Here is a 17,585-nt window from a genome sequence, read left to right on the forward strand (position 1 = left end):
TCCACACTAAAATACAAGTTACCTTGTTATAAATTAAGCTAAGCACAAATCAATAAATGGCACCCACAAGAACCTAGATTTACAGACCATTCGGCGCTTACCTTAAAGCTGTATCGGACAATATTCTGGGGAGCATGTGGATTATTGGCTGTCAGGATGCGTGTAACTTCCTCTTTTAATTCCTTTGGAATGGAAAAACAGAGCCATAAATTCAAGCCCGTTCTTAAAGCTGGAACAGTAACATATCGTATAAAAAGATCTCCAGGTTCCTCAGGCTCATTTCCATTGTGTTCAAGCTGCAATGGACACCTCAGCAAAAGAACAATGGCTGTGGCAAAGTTAGTTCAGAATGTGCCAAGTTAGGGCCCCATCTGGGAACCACTACTGGGCATAATGCTTAGTACCAGGGGTAGCTCCATTCACTTCAAAGGGATTAAAGCTTGAGGGGACAAACCTGCGCTAGCTCTGATCACTCTTGCATGCTAATAATAGAGCAGAGCTATGGCAGCTATGGTGGTGGGACAGGCTAGCCGCCTGTCACTATGACACTATGCCTAGTGTCTTGGATGTCTACGTACTCAGGGCAGCTAGCCACTCCTGCTGCCCGTGCCACCACCACTTTTACCATGCTAACATGATCAGAGCTAATGGGGATATGTCTCCTCAAGCTAGAAATTACCCCTCCATCTCAAAGTGTAGGCATACCCCTAGATTCTTTAGTATTATGAGATATTATTTAGACTGTAGTAACAACCACAAAGTGGTAGGCGCTTTCCATACACAGATCCTGCCTTGAAGTGCGTGCAGTCCAAAACAAGCTGTAAACACTAAGCACAGTAGCCAGTGTTTGCAGCATTGGCCCCTTGGTAATAACAGCACCATTTATATAGAAAGTAGGAGGACTTGGGGGCGGGGAAACGACACATCTTTCTTGTGTTGACCCTATGGAGATCACAGTGCAAAGTATGAAGAACCTAAGGCTGTGTCACTTTTATATGGCCCACCCCTTTGCAGCGGGGATCCCCCTTTGAGCGGAGACTCTGGAGGCAACTGTGGACAGGGATGTTCCTGGCTCTGTGGCTGCATTGGAGCCAGAGGTGAAAGTAAGCCAGTACGGTAAGGTACAGCGTACCGGCAAGAGCAAGTATGCCGTGCCGGACTGGACTGGCTTCCGCGGCAGTGATTTAAAAGGCCCAGGGCTCCAGCTGCAGCAGGAGCCCTGGGCCCTTTAAAGTGCCGCCGGAGCTCTGGCAGTCGGGCTCGGGTGGAGATTTAAACGGCCCAGTGCTCCTGCCACTGCGGGGAGCCCTGGGGCCTTTAAATCCCCGCCGAAGCTCTGGAAGCCGGGCCTGGGCGAGGATTTAAATGGCCCGGTGCTCCTGCCACTGCGGGGAGCCCTGGGGACTTTAAATCCCCACCAGAGCTCCGGCAGCCGGGCTCAGGCGGGGATTTAAAGGGCCTGGAGCTATGCCACAGCCGGAGCCCCAGGGCCCTTAAATCTTGCAAGGCCCCGCCTCTTCCGGTTGAGGCCATACCTCTTCCAGTTGAAGCCATGCCCCCTCTCAGGACTCTGGCGTACCGGTAAATCCTTTAAGTTACTTTCACCCCTGATTTGGAGGCATGCTGCCAAGAGCAAGGACAGAGCTCTAGGACCCTCAACACAAAAGGCCCCAGAATCCTGCTGGTCCCTGGGATGCTCAGGGCTTGTTGGTTGACCTTAGGGGCTGTTCCACCAGGGGAAACCCTGTTTCACCACCCAATGGAAGAACGGGAGAAATCTTCTCAAGGACATTTTCTCTCTTCTAGCCCATTGGCTTCAGAAGGTTCCTTCAGGTTATGCTCTCCAGCTCGTACTGCTGAAGGCAGTTTGTTTTAAACGGCAGAAACAGTGCACTAAAAACTCGGAGAAGTGTTTGCAAGTATTCTGCTTTTGTGTAAACAACTCATGAAAACCCCAAATACTCTTTTACTCACAGCTTCGGTCAACTCAAGTTGGTCTGGGGGTTTGAGTAGAGTTTTTGACAGTGTCCATTCATCTGCCCCCTCTCCCACTTCAGTGGATGCATCTTCATCCTAGCACAGGAGCAACAAACCCATTAATGCACTGAGATGGGGACACTTCCAGAGGTGTAAGGGGATGGAAGTAGGGAAGCATCTGATCCCAGTCTGACCTCTCTAAATGAAGCTTTGGCCAGGCTTAGCTAACACAGACCTTGTGGGCCTCGAAAGGTGCTGAGTTGCCATAGCTGCCACTGAATGAACCTACAAGGTGCTCAGCACTTCTCAGAATCATAAGAACATAAGAGCGGCCAGACTGGGTCAGACCAAACATCCATCTAGCCCAGTATCCTGTCTTCCAACAGTGGCCAATGCCAGGTTGTTGCCCTGGATTTGAGGGGTGTATATATCCCAGAATGTGATCAAGCTAATTGCAATTATATTATGTGCACTCAGCCACTACGAATTAATGAAATAGAACACCACATATTGGACGGTTAATTTGGAAACAGGCTTTCAGAAGCAAGGTCATAACTACTGGCAGTTTTGCTAATCAGTATGGGAGGAGGGGAAGAAAAAGTAAACAACTGAGAGTGAAAAAAGATATATGGATGGACATCCTTGAATCTAGATGCCTCTGATAGTAAAAGTTAGGAAAAGTGATGCCTTAGTAGGGGTCACTATGACCTATGTGTTTAGTAGAAGTTAGTTATAAAAAGTTCAGATGATAGAGTGTATTTGGGAGCAGTCCTTGGGAGCTATCCTGGGAGAGGCGTTTTCCTGACATATTTACTCCCCAGCAGGAAGGTGTTTGGCCAGCACTGACCTGTCATTGATTACTCAATACAGCCTCAGAATATAGGTAAATATCTGGGATGTTCTAAACCTATTGCTTATGTCTGTGTGTGCTTAAATCTAATAACTGCAGTGTTAGGCAAAAGCATGCTAACTTGCATTTCTCCTTGATCCAACAGAATCGCTGACTTCCTGATGATTTATTCCTTTCACTGCCTGGAGTGAAATAGTTCAGTTGCCCCTGTTGGGGGTTCTGGTAACCCTGGGTAACAAGGTGCCACAGAGGGAATGAATGGAACAGGAATCATCAAGTGATCCATCCCCGGTCGCTCATTCCCAGCTTCTAGCAAACAGAGGCTAGAGACACCATCCCTGCCCATCCTGGCTAATAGCCATTGAAGAACCAAGCTGGGGGAAGAGGTAGATACGCTGGAGGGTAGAGATAGGGTCCAGAGTGACCTAGACAAATTGGAGGATTGGGCCAAAAGAAATCTGATGAGGTTCAACAAGGACAAGTGCAGAGTTCTGCACTTAGGACGGAAGAATCCCATGTACTGCTACAGACTAGGGACCGAGTGGCTAGACAGCAGTTCTGCAGAAAAGGACCTAGGGGTTACAGTGGACGAGAAGCTAGATATGAGTCAGCAGTGTGCCCTTGTTGCCAAGAAGGCTCATGGCATATTGGGCGGCATTAGTAGGAGCATTGCCAGCAGATCGAGGGAAGTGATTATTCCTCTCTATTCGGCACTGGTGAGGCCACATCTGGAGTATTGCGTCCAGTTTTGGACCCCCCCCACTACAGAAGGGATGTGGACAAATTGGAAAGAGTCCAGCGAAGGGCAAGAGAAATGATTGGGGGCTGGGCCACGTAACTTATGAGGAGAGGCTGAGGGAACTGGGCTTGTTTAATCTGCAGAAGAGAAGAGTGAGGGTGGATTTGATAGCAGCCTTCAACTGCCTGAAGGGGGGTTCCAAAGATGGAGCTTGGCTGTTCTCAGTGTTGGTAGATGACAGAACAATAAACAATGGTCTCAAGTTGCAGTGGGAGTGGTCTAGGTTGGATATTAGGAAACACTATTTCGCTAGGAGGGTGGTGAAGCACTGGAATGGGTTACCTAGGGAGGTGGTGGATTCTCCATCCTTAGAGGTTTTTAAGGCCCGGCTTGACAAAGCCCTGGCTGGGATGATTTAGTTGGGGTTGGTCCTGCTTTGAGCAGGGGATTGGACTAGATGACCTCCTGAGGTCCCTTCCAACCCTCATCTTCTGTGATTCTATCCTCCATGAATGTATCTAGTTCTTTTTGAACCCTGATCAGGCCCTTGGTTACTGTCAAAGTTGCTTGTCATGTCTGAAGATCTTTTCTTTCCCTTTTCAAAACAAGAGCAACAGTTTTTTCATTTAATCTTCACAATTTAAAAAATGGCAACTCTAGTTCTCTTGCTCATATTACACCCAGTCTCTAAAAGAGCCATATGCAGAACATATTATATTGATGCTCTAAATTGAGACTGCTCAATGGCTCAGTAAAGGACCAGTAGTTATTTCTAAAATGTTGTTACATAAGCTACACCTAGAAATTATTTCAGATATTAAGATTTAGGGATCATATTTTAGGCAGAGCAACGTTAACCGTTTTTTTGTAAAGGTCAGCAGGCGTTACACCACATTTCAGCAAACATCCTATCTGCATGGCCATGGCACAGAGAGATGCTTTCACTGGGGTACTTGATGGTGTTATTATGTTACATCACTAATAGAAAAGTGATCGCTGTAGGGATTAATTTAAATTCCTTTTCATTACCATTATACTTGCAGAGCACCAAGTCACTGATTAAAGGGTATAACAGCTTGGGGCAGTTTTTCCCCCTTAAATTGGAATGTCTAATGAGTTGAATTTAAAATAAATCAATCTTTCTTTTAAATACAGTTGTCTCAGTTCTATTAAACTATATATCTTAGTCCAGAGATATGCAACCTATGGCCTTAAAGCCATGTACAGAGTCTAAACTTCTCATGCATGCCAGGTCTCTGGCACAGTGACTGCAATAATGATCATACAAATGCTGCCTGCCTCACAAGGCAGCAAGGGGAGATAGCTCAGTGGTTTGAGCATTGGCCTGCTAAACCCAGGGTTGTGAGTTCAATCCTTGAGGGGGCCACTTAGGGATCTAGGGCAAAAATCAGTACTTGGTCCTGCTAGTGAAGGGCAGGGGGCTGGACTTGATGACCTCTCAAGGGTCCCTTCCAGTTCTAGGAGATTAGTATCTCTCCTATTATTATAAGACCCTTGGATCCTGCCCCATCAATCCAAACAGCCATGAAGATGCTTCAGTGAGACAGGAACACTCACACAAACACCCCAGTTCTGTTTGACACTGCGAGCCAAAATACAATCACCGTGTAAGATCCTAATGATGCAGTGTTATGGTTTCTGGGGGTTCTGCCTCAGTATAAGATTATTATTTGTACAGCACCATAAGAGTACAAAGCACTGTACAATATCTACATATGCCTAGCAATGATTGATGATAACTGTGGGGTCCATTGAGCATGGCCAGGTAATGCTATGTTGGCTACATGCCATGTACCAAGGAAACTCACTGTTTGCACATTCTAGTTTTCTTGCTTTAGTTTTAATTTCCATTTTATACTCTAATTTGCTGATGTAATTCCCTTCTTAATGAGACTCTAGAACAACCCTCTATTGCTAAATAAATTTAAATGTCACCAGTTATACCAAGTTGGCCATTATTGAAATGGAATCTACTTTGCTTCTCATGGATGTAGAGAAATGCAGTCACTCAGAAAGTTTGGGATTTGGTGACAAGTTGTGTCTCTTACCCGTTTTTTTGAGGTGCTTTTAGCAGTCCTTGATTGTACCGCCTTAACTACTGGTCCTATTTGTCCACCTTGGCCCTAAAACAAATACACACAAAATGTAAAACCAATGTAGAAGTTTATAACCACTTTCCTGCTATAACCAAAGCAGAATAAGAACTGAGAAGAGCCCACCAAGGTTTGTTACAATAATAACGACTAATATTTCTATAGCAACTTCATCCAAGGATCCCAGTACATTCTACAAACTGATTCAAAATTCTATATATGAATCATTTCACCCCCCATTGAAAAGTAGCCACTTCTGGACTATAACAAACCAGCAATTTAACAGCACTCAGGAACACTATGTGACAGTTCAGGATAGAAACTGAACAATTCCATGTGAAATTGAAACCAAAGGAGAAATTTAAGCCTGGAGAATGTAATTATGAAATTTAGCCAGGTCACCAGTGCTGTTGTTCCTGCTCTTTCAAAAAATATGCCATAGGATCCACAATGGCCAAAAATGCCATTTAAAAAAGTATATTGAATGTATCTAGGGAACAGAACACATCCTGTTTGGCAGGAAGATGGACATGATGACTTTAATATGACTTTCCCATCTCTTATATCTATAATTCCATTATTTGTTAGGCCTCTAGAATAGGAATTCTGCAGACAAATCATTTTAAATGATAACACGTGGCACAGATTATACTAGACCAAGGTTTTCTCCTGAAACTTTCAGTGTTGTTTGCCCTTGCCACAAGATAAGACACGCCACCGACACTAGAAAGGTCTCAGGGAAGTTTATTCTGGAAAAGGGCAACTCAGAACTATAACGTATGGGCAGATCTATGCATTCCTTTTGTTCAGAAAATGGGGAGTCGTGACACAGAGTCCCACTGGTGGCTCACTACTCTGTATCAGCAACTCTCGGCAGGCCGGAAAAACTTACTACATCTAACACATTACTCTCATAGTATTTATCTGTCAAGAATGTTATGGAGATATAAAATGAAAGCTGGTGACACACTGGTCATTACTATCATCGTGAAATATATGTATTAACACTATATGAGGAACTGTGGATACTCCCTGATATTATGCTTTAAAGTCTGTAACCAAGCAAAGGGAGAAACAGGTTTTCTTCCAGACAAGAGGGAGGATAGTTATCTTCCTGTCTCTAACGTAAATTGAGCATTGTGATTCCGAAGACATTGGGCAGTTCATTTTCATCCAAGGTAGACAGGAGGAATAAATTAGCAAGAAAATGTGAAATCAGGATGGGAAGATACTGGAGTCTGATCCCCGGGAGTTCATCCTGTCTCTTGTGACAAAGACAATAAACTTTCAGGAATACATGAAACAACAAAAAGACATGTTGGTTTTCCATCATTTAGGGGACAAAGAGGTCAGTGCTCTTTCTATCTTTGAATGGTGGATCCCCTTCCCTGCGGGTGGGTGATGCTGAAAGGTTGTTTTACGTAAGGAACTCATCTTAGTCAAGGATCGTAGCCTGGTAAGTTTTAGTCACTTAAAAGTGTGTTCTACTTTCATTTTATTTGGAACCATTTCTGTCTCTATTATTCTTGCTTAGTATCGCTTAGATCTCAGCTTTTGGTTAATAAACTTCTCTTTCTTTTATCATAAGTATATCTCAGCACTATTATACTAAGCAGAGTGTGAATTCCTGATTAAATCAAACAAGCTGCTGTGCACATTGTCTCTTTAGAGACAGCAGACTTGGTAATTTCTGTGGTCGTCCAGTGACAACGGCTGGATGCTGCAGGGAGACACTTCTAGAGAGTTTGGGAACTGAAGTACATCAAGGGTTAACCTGGGAGGCACAGTTAGAACTAGTAGAATCATGAGGAATCTGTGGGGCTGTCAATCAAACTGGAGTGACTGGGAGTTACCATTCAGTTTAGCACCAGTGGATCCCGTTTATGCTGAGGCAGTGGGGTAATACGTTGATTTACAGTTCTAGACACCTTGAGAAAGTGTCACAGGCATTTACACCCTTGTTTAATCGGTGATAACTCAACAACTTTAAATTTAATCATATTCCAAAAAAATAATTGTTTTAACTCCATTACGTGCAAAGAGGCTGAGCTATGATTGATGTGACACCTTAACTTTCAGTTTCCTGGCTTTGGCATGATTAAGATCTCAATCATAATATGTCACTTAACAGCATATTTTACATTTAATTTTAAATTACTGGGATAATGTTCTTTTAAAAATCCCGAAGTACCATTGTCTGACTTTCCTTTTTAGCATGCCTGCCAAACGCTGATAGGATTCAAATAACTACAGATACAAAAGAACTTTGCAAGTGTCCTCAGAAAACTCAGCTAACATTTTAATAAAACAAATGAATAATAATTTGTTGGATAAATACCAGGGAGGGAGAGGAATTATTTCAGCTCAGTACTAATGTGGACACGAGAACAAATGGATATAAATTGGCAGTTGGGAAGTTTAGGCTTGAAATTAGACGAAGGTTTCTAACCATCAGGGGAGTGAAATTCTGGAACAGCCTACCGAGGGAAACAGTGGGGGCGAAGGACCTCTCTGGCTTTAAGATTAAGCTTGATAAGTTTATGGAGGGAATGGTTTGATAGGATAACGTGATTTAGTCAATAGGTCAATAATGTGCGACCACTGGTAATTAGTACCGAGGGTCAATGTTGGGATATTGAAAGTCTTTTTCCTGAGTGTCTGGCTGGAGAGTCTTGCCCGCATGCTCGGGGTTCAGCTGATCGCCATATTTGGGGTCGGGAAGGAATTTTCCTCCAGGGTAGATTGGCAGTGGCCCTGGAGGTTTTTCGCCTTCCTCCGCAGCATGGGGCAGGGGTCGCTTGCTGGAGGATTATCTGCTACTTGAAGCAGCAAAGAATCCTGTGGCACCTTTATAGACTAACAGACGTTTTGCAGCATGAGCTTTCGTGGGTGAATACCCACTTCTTCAGATGCACTTCTTCGGATGTCTTGCATCCGAAGAAGTGGGTATTCACCCACGAAAGCTCATGCTGCAAAACGTCTGTTAGTCTATAAGGTGCCACAGGATTCTTTGCTGCTTTTACAGATCCAGACTAACACGGCTACCCCTCTGATACCTGCTACTTGAAGTCTTTAAATCAGGATTTGGGGACTTCAACAGCTGAGTCAAGGGAGAGAATTATTTCAGGAGTGGGTGGGTCAGCTTTTGTGGCCTGCATCTTGCGGGAGGTCAGACTAGATGATCATAATGGTCCCTTCTGATCTTAAATTCTATGATTCTATCAATAATAATAAAATAATAATATCGTGCACTCACATGGCACATAGCACTTTCCACCTGCCAATCCCACAGTGATTCATGAAATATTAACTGAGTCTCACTATACCCCGTGAGATAGGAATTGTTATTATCCACTTCACATATGGAGAGAACATAGAAAGGTTAAGAGGTTTCCCAAAGGTCACACACTGAAGTCAGCAGCAGAGCAGAGAAAAGAACCAAGGAATCCTGGCTCCCAGGCTTCTACTCAAACCATTAGACCAGTGGTTCCCAAACTTGTTCCGCCACTTGTGCAGGGAAAGCCCCTGGCGGGCCGGGCCGGTTTGTTTACCTGCCGCGTCCGCAGGTTCGGCCAATCGTGGCTCCCAGTGGCCGCGGTTCGCTGCTCCAGGCCAATGGGAGCTGCTGGAAGCAGCGCGGGCTGAGGGACGTACTGGCTGCCGCTTCCAGCAGCTCCGATTAACCTGGAGCAGTGAACCGCGGCCACTGGGAGCCACGATCGGCCGAACCTGCGGACGCGGCAAGTAAACAAACCGGCCCGGCCCTCCAGGGGCTTTCCCTGCACAAGCGGCGGAATAAGTTTGGGAACCACTGGGTTAGACAATACTGCTCTTCTATACTGTTTCAATCCAGCAGCAGTAGCTGATGTAGCCATTCTATGTTAAAAGAACCACGCTGAACGTTAATTTAATGTGACTTAAGCAACAACATTTAGAACAGATTTCCAGAGCACAATTTAATTTAGACCCAATTCAAAATCAAACTACTAACTTTAAATAGGAAACCAAGCCTACTTACCATTCCCCTCTGTAAATGAGTCTGTCAAATGCATTTATCTGGCAGTAAAGGCATTGACAAGGCACTCTGAAGGTAATTGTTTTTGGAAGCTGGGCGTATTTCAATTAACACAGCATAAAGAGCAATCAGTGAAAAAAACCTGTAACTATATTAAAAATGAAAAGCCACACTGAAGAAAAGCAGGAATTTGACTTCACCAGACGCAAAAAGAAACTGGAGCAAACACACTGTCCCCTTCCTGCACCCTCCCAGTCATGATTCCCCAGGTAATGAAGGGATTGCAGAACAGTGGGTGATCCTACATGTCACTTGGGGGAATTAGGGATGATATAGCAGCACAAACTCCCTTTGAAACCCATGGCCTTGTGCTAATTGAACCCTGCATATGTCAGCCTTTAACTTTTAAAAAAATAGTTACCATCATTAGCCCCTTTGTGTTATTCTCCCATTCTCACCTCCAAGCTTTTTCCTATGAGGTTCCCTACACCTGGAATACTCTTCCTGACCTAGTCTGCTATGTTTATGGGTTCTCCTCCATTTGGTCTCTCCTTAAGCTCCAGGAAATTTATAAACTCTTACAACAAGGAACCAGATTCTGGTAGCCTTACTCGTGAGTAGTCCCACTGAAGCCAAGTAGACTATTCACAGAATAAGGTGCAGTACTATTATGAGTGAGGGTAGTGGAATTTGGCCCAAAGAAGCATGAGAAAAAATAAAATCTCAAAACAAAAATGGAATAACAGGAAGGGTGGAAAACGTATCTATCAGCACTTTGCCTCTTCTTGAATTCCCTCTCCCTCGTTCTTTGTGTGTGTTGGCACCACAGTTCATCCCAACCCTACCTATGCTCTTTCAGACAGTATCAAGATGGCTGTCCCCACCTCGGTTCAACAAATGATCCCAGACTTTCTGGCCCATTTTAAAATTTTTCCAACCAAGCACCTCAAGGCTTTTTCCCACGCTGTGCCTCATGCATGGGAGGAGTTCCTTGTAATATCTTCTGAGCCATCACACTTCAAATCCTTCCTTAAAAATTTTCTCTGCTATGATGCCTACAAAAAGCTCAGCAGTGGGTCAGTGGCTGGTGAGCAGTATTGTCCCATTGTTCCCCCACCACTGTCTGTTTGCTGTATCCACCTTTTGTCTATAATCTTATACTTAGATTGTAAGTCCTTTGGGGGAAGAGACTGTTGGAAAACCATAGTGCTAATGAAGCCTTTTTGTATTAGGCCTGAGTGAACCAAAGTTATGCTATGCTTGCCCAAACCGTGTTGGAAAGCTTACAGAACTTATTAGACTGAAGGCCGTGTATTTACCTATGTCAGCTATTTTGCTTATCAGCTTGTTTGGCTCCCCAAGTGTATGCAGCTGCGTTCACATGTATGCATCCAAAGTATCTAGTACAAAGGGTCAACAGATGTATCTTGTGTCCCCTTCAGAATGACAAATGTATCCTCAACAGATGTATCTTGTAGCCCCCACAAAATGATATATGTATCCTGCGTATCCAATTATCCCCTAACAGATACATGTACAGGTTCTACAGGTCAACCAAATGACGTAGACAAACGTAGGCTAAGTTGTTTGTTACTGATTATAAAAAGGCCCGTTCGGGCTTGTGGGGTGTGTCTCTCTTCTGGCACTAGCCGATCAGAGCACCCGCTCAGCTGACCGATCAACAAAGGGTGTGGTACTCGTCTTCCTGTCTCCGTGCCTCCTTGGTGTAATTAGGTAAGCTCCAGGGGGAAATGAGCCCTTTTGGCTAACAAATGGCGACTCCAGATGGGACTTCTCTCCCTGTAGGGGGCGCTGACCGGCGGTCGAGGACGACTCTGGAGAGTGGCCACCTCGGGCTGTTGGTTTGCTCGAGCTCCGAGTCGCCGCAATCGACCAGGACGGCTGCGCCCCCTCTATAGAGAACTCCAAACGACACGGAGGCAAGACAGTACCAGAAGAGGGGAGTCCACCTGCCAGACGTGGCCACTCCGGGCGTGGTAAGTGCGTTACCTCCTGGGTTTTGAGGATTAACGCCCCCGAAGTGCGGGTTGGACCTTGGGCCCCTAACAGGTTTTTGGTTAAGATACCTAGGTACAGCCACGGCTAATGAATAATTCTGTTAACTCCACTAGTTCGGGGGCCATGCCGAACGACTATGGGAATGTGACTACTACGCTGTTGTTTTTATTCCTGGTAGGGGTACTTTTGTTTTTCGTTATATTGATGTACTGGAAGCCGAAACTGTGATAACCGGGTCTAGGAGTGTGTGAACCCATCTTCTCTCCCCCCTTTTCTTTCTGTGTGGGCTACTGACAGTCTGATCATCTCACTGGACGCAATCAGAGTAAGCGGCGCCGTCTCCCAGAGACTAGCTGACGCTCTTTGCTGAAGGGAGGTGTAGGAGAGTCGTGGTCATCCTCGTTAGTCTCTCCTGTGTGAGTGCCCTGTAGGGAAAGATCCTTAGTTTATGAGCCGCTAGCGCGGACAGGGCACCCTCTCTGCGTGTGTAAGTAAAAAAAAAAAATGGGTAAGGGACAGTCTAAATATTCCACCTCACCCCCTAAGGGTACTCCAGCATATTATATGTACGTACATTATGGTCCTAAAACCTGCAGGTATTTAGAGGATTGGAATCTTCACACGTGTGAAGATCCATCTAAACAATGCCCATTAAAAGGTACCTTTAATCTAGATAAGATCATATATCTCAGAGGAGCTTTTAATCACCAAAGAAAAGCCTCTGACACAGTGTGAGCAATTTGTCTAGGAACGGGTTAATTTAAAACTCAGCTTCGCCCAGAGATAAAAAAAAAAAAGTTGCTTTATGCTCAAGGTCAAGAATCAGTGCAGACTATGCTAAGTATAAAGAAAAACTGCTTTCAGCCCCAGCTGGCTGTGGAAAAATAGAAACAGGCAAACCAAAGGCAGTACAAGTTACAGAACTGAGATTACATTTGCAAAGCTTAACTGTTCAGTGAGATCCAACAGTCTGACTTTGTGATGGATGCTGGTGCTGGTGTGGCTTGGTGACACTGGAGAAGCCACAGGTAGCTGACCTGGACTGGAATCTCTGAAAGAGACACCGCAGGAGATTCCAGGGTGTAAAAGAACAGCCCTCCCAAGAGCGGAAGCATGTTGGAAATTCTGAACAAGCTGTATACAGGATAATCTCCCGTCCACCTATTCCCCTTTTCTGAATGTTATACACAGACGTGGCCAGTCTGGACATGTGTGAGTATTGAAGTGGCTTAAGGCTTGGGGCATTCATATTTTTCTTGAGTGATGTGGGAGCATTCCCAACACTCTCCATTGTTGTTTTATTATTTTTAATGAAGCTTTAAAATTTGGTTATATGGTGTGCTTTCTCTATCCACCCCTCTCCCCCACCGTCCTGCAGTGTCAGTTTGATCACCTGACATGAGGGATAATTGGTAACAGAAATTTGTCACAGTTTGGTGAGCAATAGAGAATGGGGGAGCCCTGCAGAATTTACACCATTTATCTGTTTTACCCTTGTTATTTTATGTTTGCTCTGTTTGGTATTGTTGGTGTTATATGTTGAGGATTGCATAATTAAAGGTGTGCCCATTCTCAGCTGCAGTAAGTCTGAGAACTGGAGAAGGGTTTAGCATTCCTCTCTCCACCCTGGTTGACCAGGAAGGGTGGCAGGTGAAAGGATCTACCCCCAGTCGTAGCAGGACTGGGCAATAGAGTAGTTAAAGAAAAGAAAAAAAATGTGTATTTGATAACTAGAATTGAGCAATTAAGAGCATAGATCATGAACCAGGCAGCAACTCAAACCTGCGCCCAGGGCAAGTTGCAGGCCTTGAGACAGGACTTCCAGTTAAAAAAGGAAGCCCTGGCTAAGCAAGTACCGGTCCTTCAGGGACTTGTTAAAATTTAACCATTTGTGCTCAGCATACGCCGTAACAGCAGTGTGTTTGCTACAAGAGGCAATTAAATAGTTAAACGCCAGTGGGCCATGCGTTTTGCCCAGGTGGTGAGCCTCACACGGGAGGACTTGGGTAGTCTTGTGAATAAAATGTTTTAGGGAAAAGACCAGAAGGGTGGGGGCAGAAGCCCATGAAAGAAACGGTTCAGCGCAAAAAAAAAAAAAAAAAAAGGATCGGGCCCAGGCGGGCAGGCAACAGACAGAGAGCTTGGAGAACAGGTTGGAAACTTTTGAGGGTCTAGTGGAAGGAAAAAGTAAGTGAGTGTAAGCATGGGGATTTCAAATACTCAGAAGGATATTTGGAATGGTGATTTAAATTGGTAAGTGGCTGTTGGGAGCCAAGCAAGTGATATAAGGAAAGAGCAAGTGATTTGAAGGAGAGTGAAGAGTTAACTCTGTAGTTGCTGGAGGGAATAGTAGTTAAACTTTGTAAAAATGCTAAAGAGAAACGTTTTTGGTGTTTTTTTTTAAATGTTTGTAAATAAATTCAGGCAAAGAAATTATTAGATTGCAATCATTTGGCTATGAACAATTTTGTTGAATTAGCTAAAGAATGTATACAGTGCTATGTAAATGAAAATTTATTAGGCTCTAAGGCACTATAAGTGGTGATGTTTTCTTTCAGTGTTTAAAAGCAGGAGTTAAAAGTAAAAAGCAAGCCAGAAAGCATCTGTATTGATGCAAATTATCTAACTGATAAGGTAGAGGCCACTGAAATCTGGGCTGTCTATGAAACACATACAAGAAAATATGGGGTAATTCCCCTGTTTTGCCTGAAATCAACAAGGGTATTTGTATATTTTAAGCAATGATTGACTGCCCAGAAGGGGTAGACCTTTGTTTTTGTCTTTCAGATAATCAAAGAAAACTAATGCCAGCTAAACAGCATACAACATACCATGATTTACTGGCAGAGTAAAAATTATGTTTTGTGTTCTATGTTCTGTCTTGTGGTGTTTGTCTCGTGGTCAGAATTGTTGTGTTTAATATTTTCATGGGATGGTCTGGTTTGAAATAAAGCAGAAGGCTTGAATTGAAATGCAGATATTTGTTTTGTTCAACTTAAAATACAAAGTGTTTGGATACATCAGAAAAATGTGATATACTAAAGTCTTATGTATTTTCTTAAGTAAAAGAAAAAAACTGCATTGGCCAAATTGCATACTAACAGTCTTTGGAAGCAAGGACATAAAAAGTTAACCCACTCCCCATATTGTACATGGGATCCTTCTGGCTACCTCAGATTTCTAGCCAGAGGGCTGGGGATGGTGGAAAGCTATTGAACTAGAAGTTGTATTGAATTAACTCATCAAAGTGGGTGTGCTTGTCCTGGCTTGTTGTTCCAAAGCTCAATGTGTATGTGTTCATTGTTAACAAAAGGTGTATACGTAAAAAGTAAAAGTTTCCTTTGTAGGTTAAAAAAAGAAGCCAAAAAGGGGGAAAGGAAAAAGAACGAGTTAACTGAGAAAAACTTTAATTAGCAAGCTCAGTCCAAAAAAAAAAAGATACACTTCGTTCAAGGACACTGTTCACAGTTACAACTTGGCTAACAACCAGAAAAGGGGGGCTTGAATATGCCCAACCCGCTGTAAAATCTGCAAAGACACTAATGCAATGTGTTAGGTTTCCTTTTTACACAGGTAAAGACGCACTACCCGAAGACCCTAGCAGCCCTGCCACTCCATGGAACCAGAAGACCGGATCAATGTAAAAGACCACCAGCGAAAGACTGCTTTGGCTCCATGCTGGAATGGCCCTTATTAAGTCCTGCTGACTACCAACACCGCTGTGATGTGCCAAAGACTGACTGCCTGGACCCAGGATTCTCACTGCAAAAAGACCCCTCTACATCAGGAAAATTCTCCTACTGATAATTAGCCTATTCTTTCTTCTAGTTCAACTGTGCTTCTGGACAGCAGGGAAAAAGGACAAGGTGACGTGCTAGCTAACCTCTCCCTTGTCCACTGACAGACCAACTGTGCCTTTGAACTTTTCTAGAAGAAACACTCACTCCACTGACATTGCCAAAGTCCAGGAATTCCTGACTAAAAAGGACATTGAGAACTGACCCTGGTAAAGAATCAAAGAATTATACACTGGCAGGAACAAACTTGTGGGACCCATGCTTGGGAATGTGGTATTAATTGAATGTTGGGGTTTATTCTACAGGCTGCGCCCTGTGTTTTGGATAAATCCTTTAGTATGTCTTGCCCTCCCTAATTGGATTTTAAATGATATTGTCTTTATCCAGTTTTCAGATCACTTTTACATACCCAGATTGCTCACAAGGGGCTGCCATTAGATTAGCACAACAAAGAGCCTGGGTTATTTCCTCTGGAGAAAGGGGAATTGACCAGATCCCTGTGGGCTGGGGCCAATAGTGTTGCAGTCATCTGAATTATTTTTCAAAGCCGAGAATATGCTAAGAAATTGGGCCAACTAGAAAAGGCCACTAGCCTTATTTTTGAAGCTCAGCTATCTTAAGTATAGGCTGGAGTTGGTGAGTTACATGTCATTTCCACCCTTAGTTCTATGACCCAGAAGTTACCGACAGAGATGGTATTGAATATCACTGAGGCTGGGCAGGCATTGCAGTGGGATCTAGTATGTTTAGAAATCCAGGATTTCCTGAATGACCAGCTGATGGCCATTTGGAGTAATCTTGAGCACCAGACTTGGCCCACTGCCCTTACAGACACATCTGAAGTACCATCTAATCTGTGGTCATGAAAACATATTTGGACACTTTCTGGATGAAAGTGTGTACATTTACAGTGCTCCTTCCAAGCATATGGACCGGTTAGGGTGGGTGTGGGCTCCCACATACCGAATCCTGCCGGGTCCATGGGGAGGATGCATATGGAACTAAATTATTCACCGAGACATCTGGGAAATTAAACCACTGGGTATACCTACCTGAGTTATAGTCAGTGCCCCGATCCCTTAGTTGTTAAATGAACAAGGTTCCACTCTTTTGTCCATGCATTCATTCCTGGGTTGGGGGTAACTAAGCGTAAAAGAGCAGTTGTAAATATTTCTGCAAAGCTTCATTGCTTTTTGGCCTCAAAGTGTGAGAAAACTCAGCCAAAAGGTTTGGTGAGTATTCTCAAAGGGGGGAGAACTGTTGGAAAACCATAGTGCTAATGAAGCCTTTTTGTATTAGGCCTGAGTGAACCAAAGTTATGCTATGCTTGCCCAAACCGTGTTGGAAAGCTTACAGAACTTATTAGACTGAAGGCCGTGTATTTACCTATGTCAGCTATTTTGCTTATCAGCTTGTTTGGCTCCCCAAGTGTATACAGCTGCGTTCACATGTATGCATCCAAAGTATCTAGTACAAAGGGTCAACGGATATATCTTGTGTCCCCTTCAGAATGACAAATGTATCCTCAACAGATGTATCTTGTAGCCCCCACAAAATGATATATGTATCCTGCGTATCCAATTATCCCCTAACACAGGGGTCCCCAACCCCCGGTCCGCGGCCCGGTACCGGTCCGCGGCCTCTTAGAAACCGGGCCGCGAACCGACCCAGTGGAGCTTCCGCAGGCATGCCTGCGGGAGGTCCAGCTGAGCCGCGGGACGAGCGCTCCCTCCGCAGTCGTGCCTGCGGGAGGTCCGCTGCTCCCGGGGCTCAGCTGGAGCTTCCGCAGGCACGCCTGCGGAAGCTCCACTGGAGCCGGTGGACCTCCCGCAGGCGTGCCTGCGGAAGCTCCAGCTGAGCCCCGGGAGCAGCGGACCTCCCGCAGGCACGACTGCGGAGGGAGCGCTCGTCCCGCGGCTCAGCTGGACCTCCCGCAGGCACGCCTGCGGAGGGTCCGGCAAACGAAACCGGTCCCTGGACCTAAAAAGGTTGGGGACCCCTGCCCTAACAGATACATGTACAGGTTCTACAGGTCAACCAAATGACGTAGACAAACGTAGGCTAAGTTGTTTGT

The 17,585-nt window shown here is 44.6% G+C and overlaps 1 protein-coding gene across 1 annotated transcript in view; it reads right to left on the reverse strand.

Annotated features, from left to right (window-relative positions):
* The window catches only part of DNAI1 (dynein axonemal intermediate chain 1), a 296,761-nt gene that overhangs the window by 253,494 nt on the left and 25,682 nt on the right, over nt 1-17,585 (reverse strand). The window contains exons 2-4 of the mRNA XM_045022468.1: nt 5,636-5,710; nt 1,975-2,073; nt 102-182 (exon numbers count right to left, since the gene is read on the reverse strand). Coding sequence (XP_044878403.1) covers nt 102-182; nt 1,975-2,073; nt 5,636-5,710 — 255 coding nt within the window. The remainder of the gene's footprint in view (nt 1-101; nt 183-1,974; nt 2,074-5,635; nt 5,711-17,585) is intronic.

This window comes from Mauremys mutica, chromosome 6, assembly GCF_020497125.1.
Source record: "Mauremys mutica isolate MM-2020 ecotype Southern chromosome 6, ASM2049712v1, whole genome shotgun sequence".
NCBI classification, from domain to species: Eukaryota; Metazoa; Chordata; order Testudines; family Geoemydidae; genus Mauremys; species Mauremys mutica.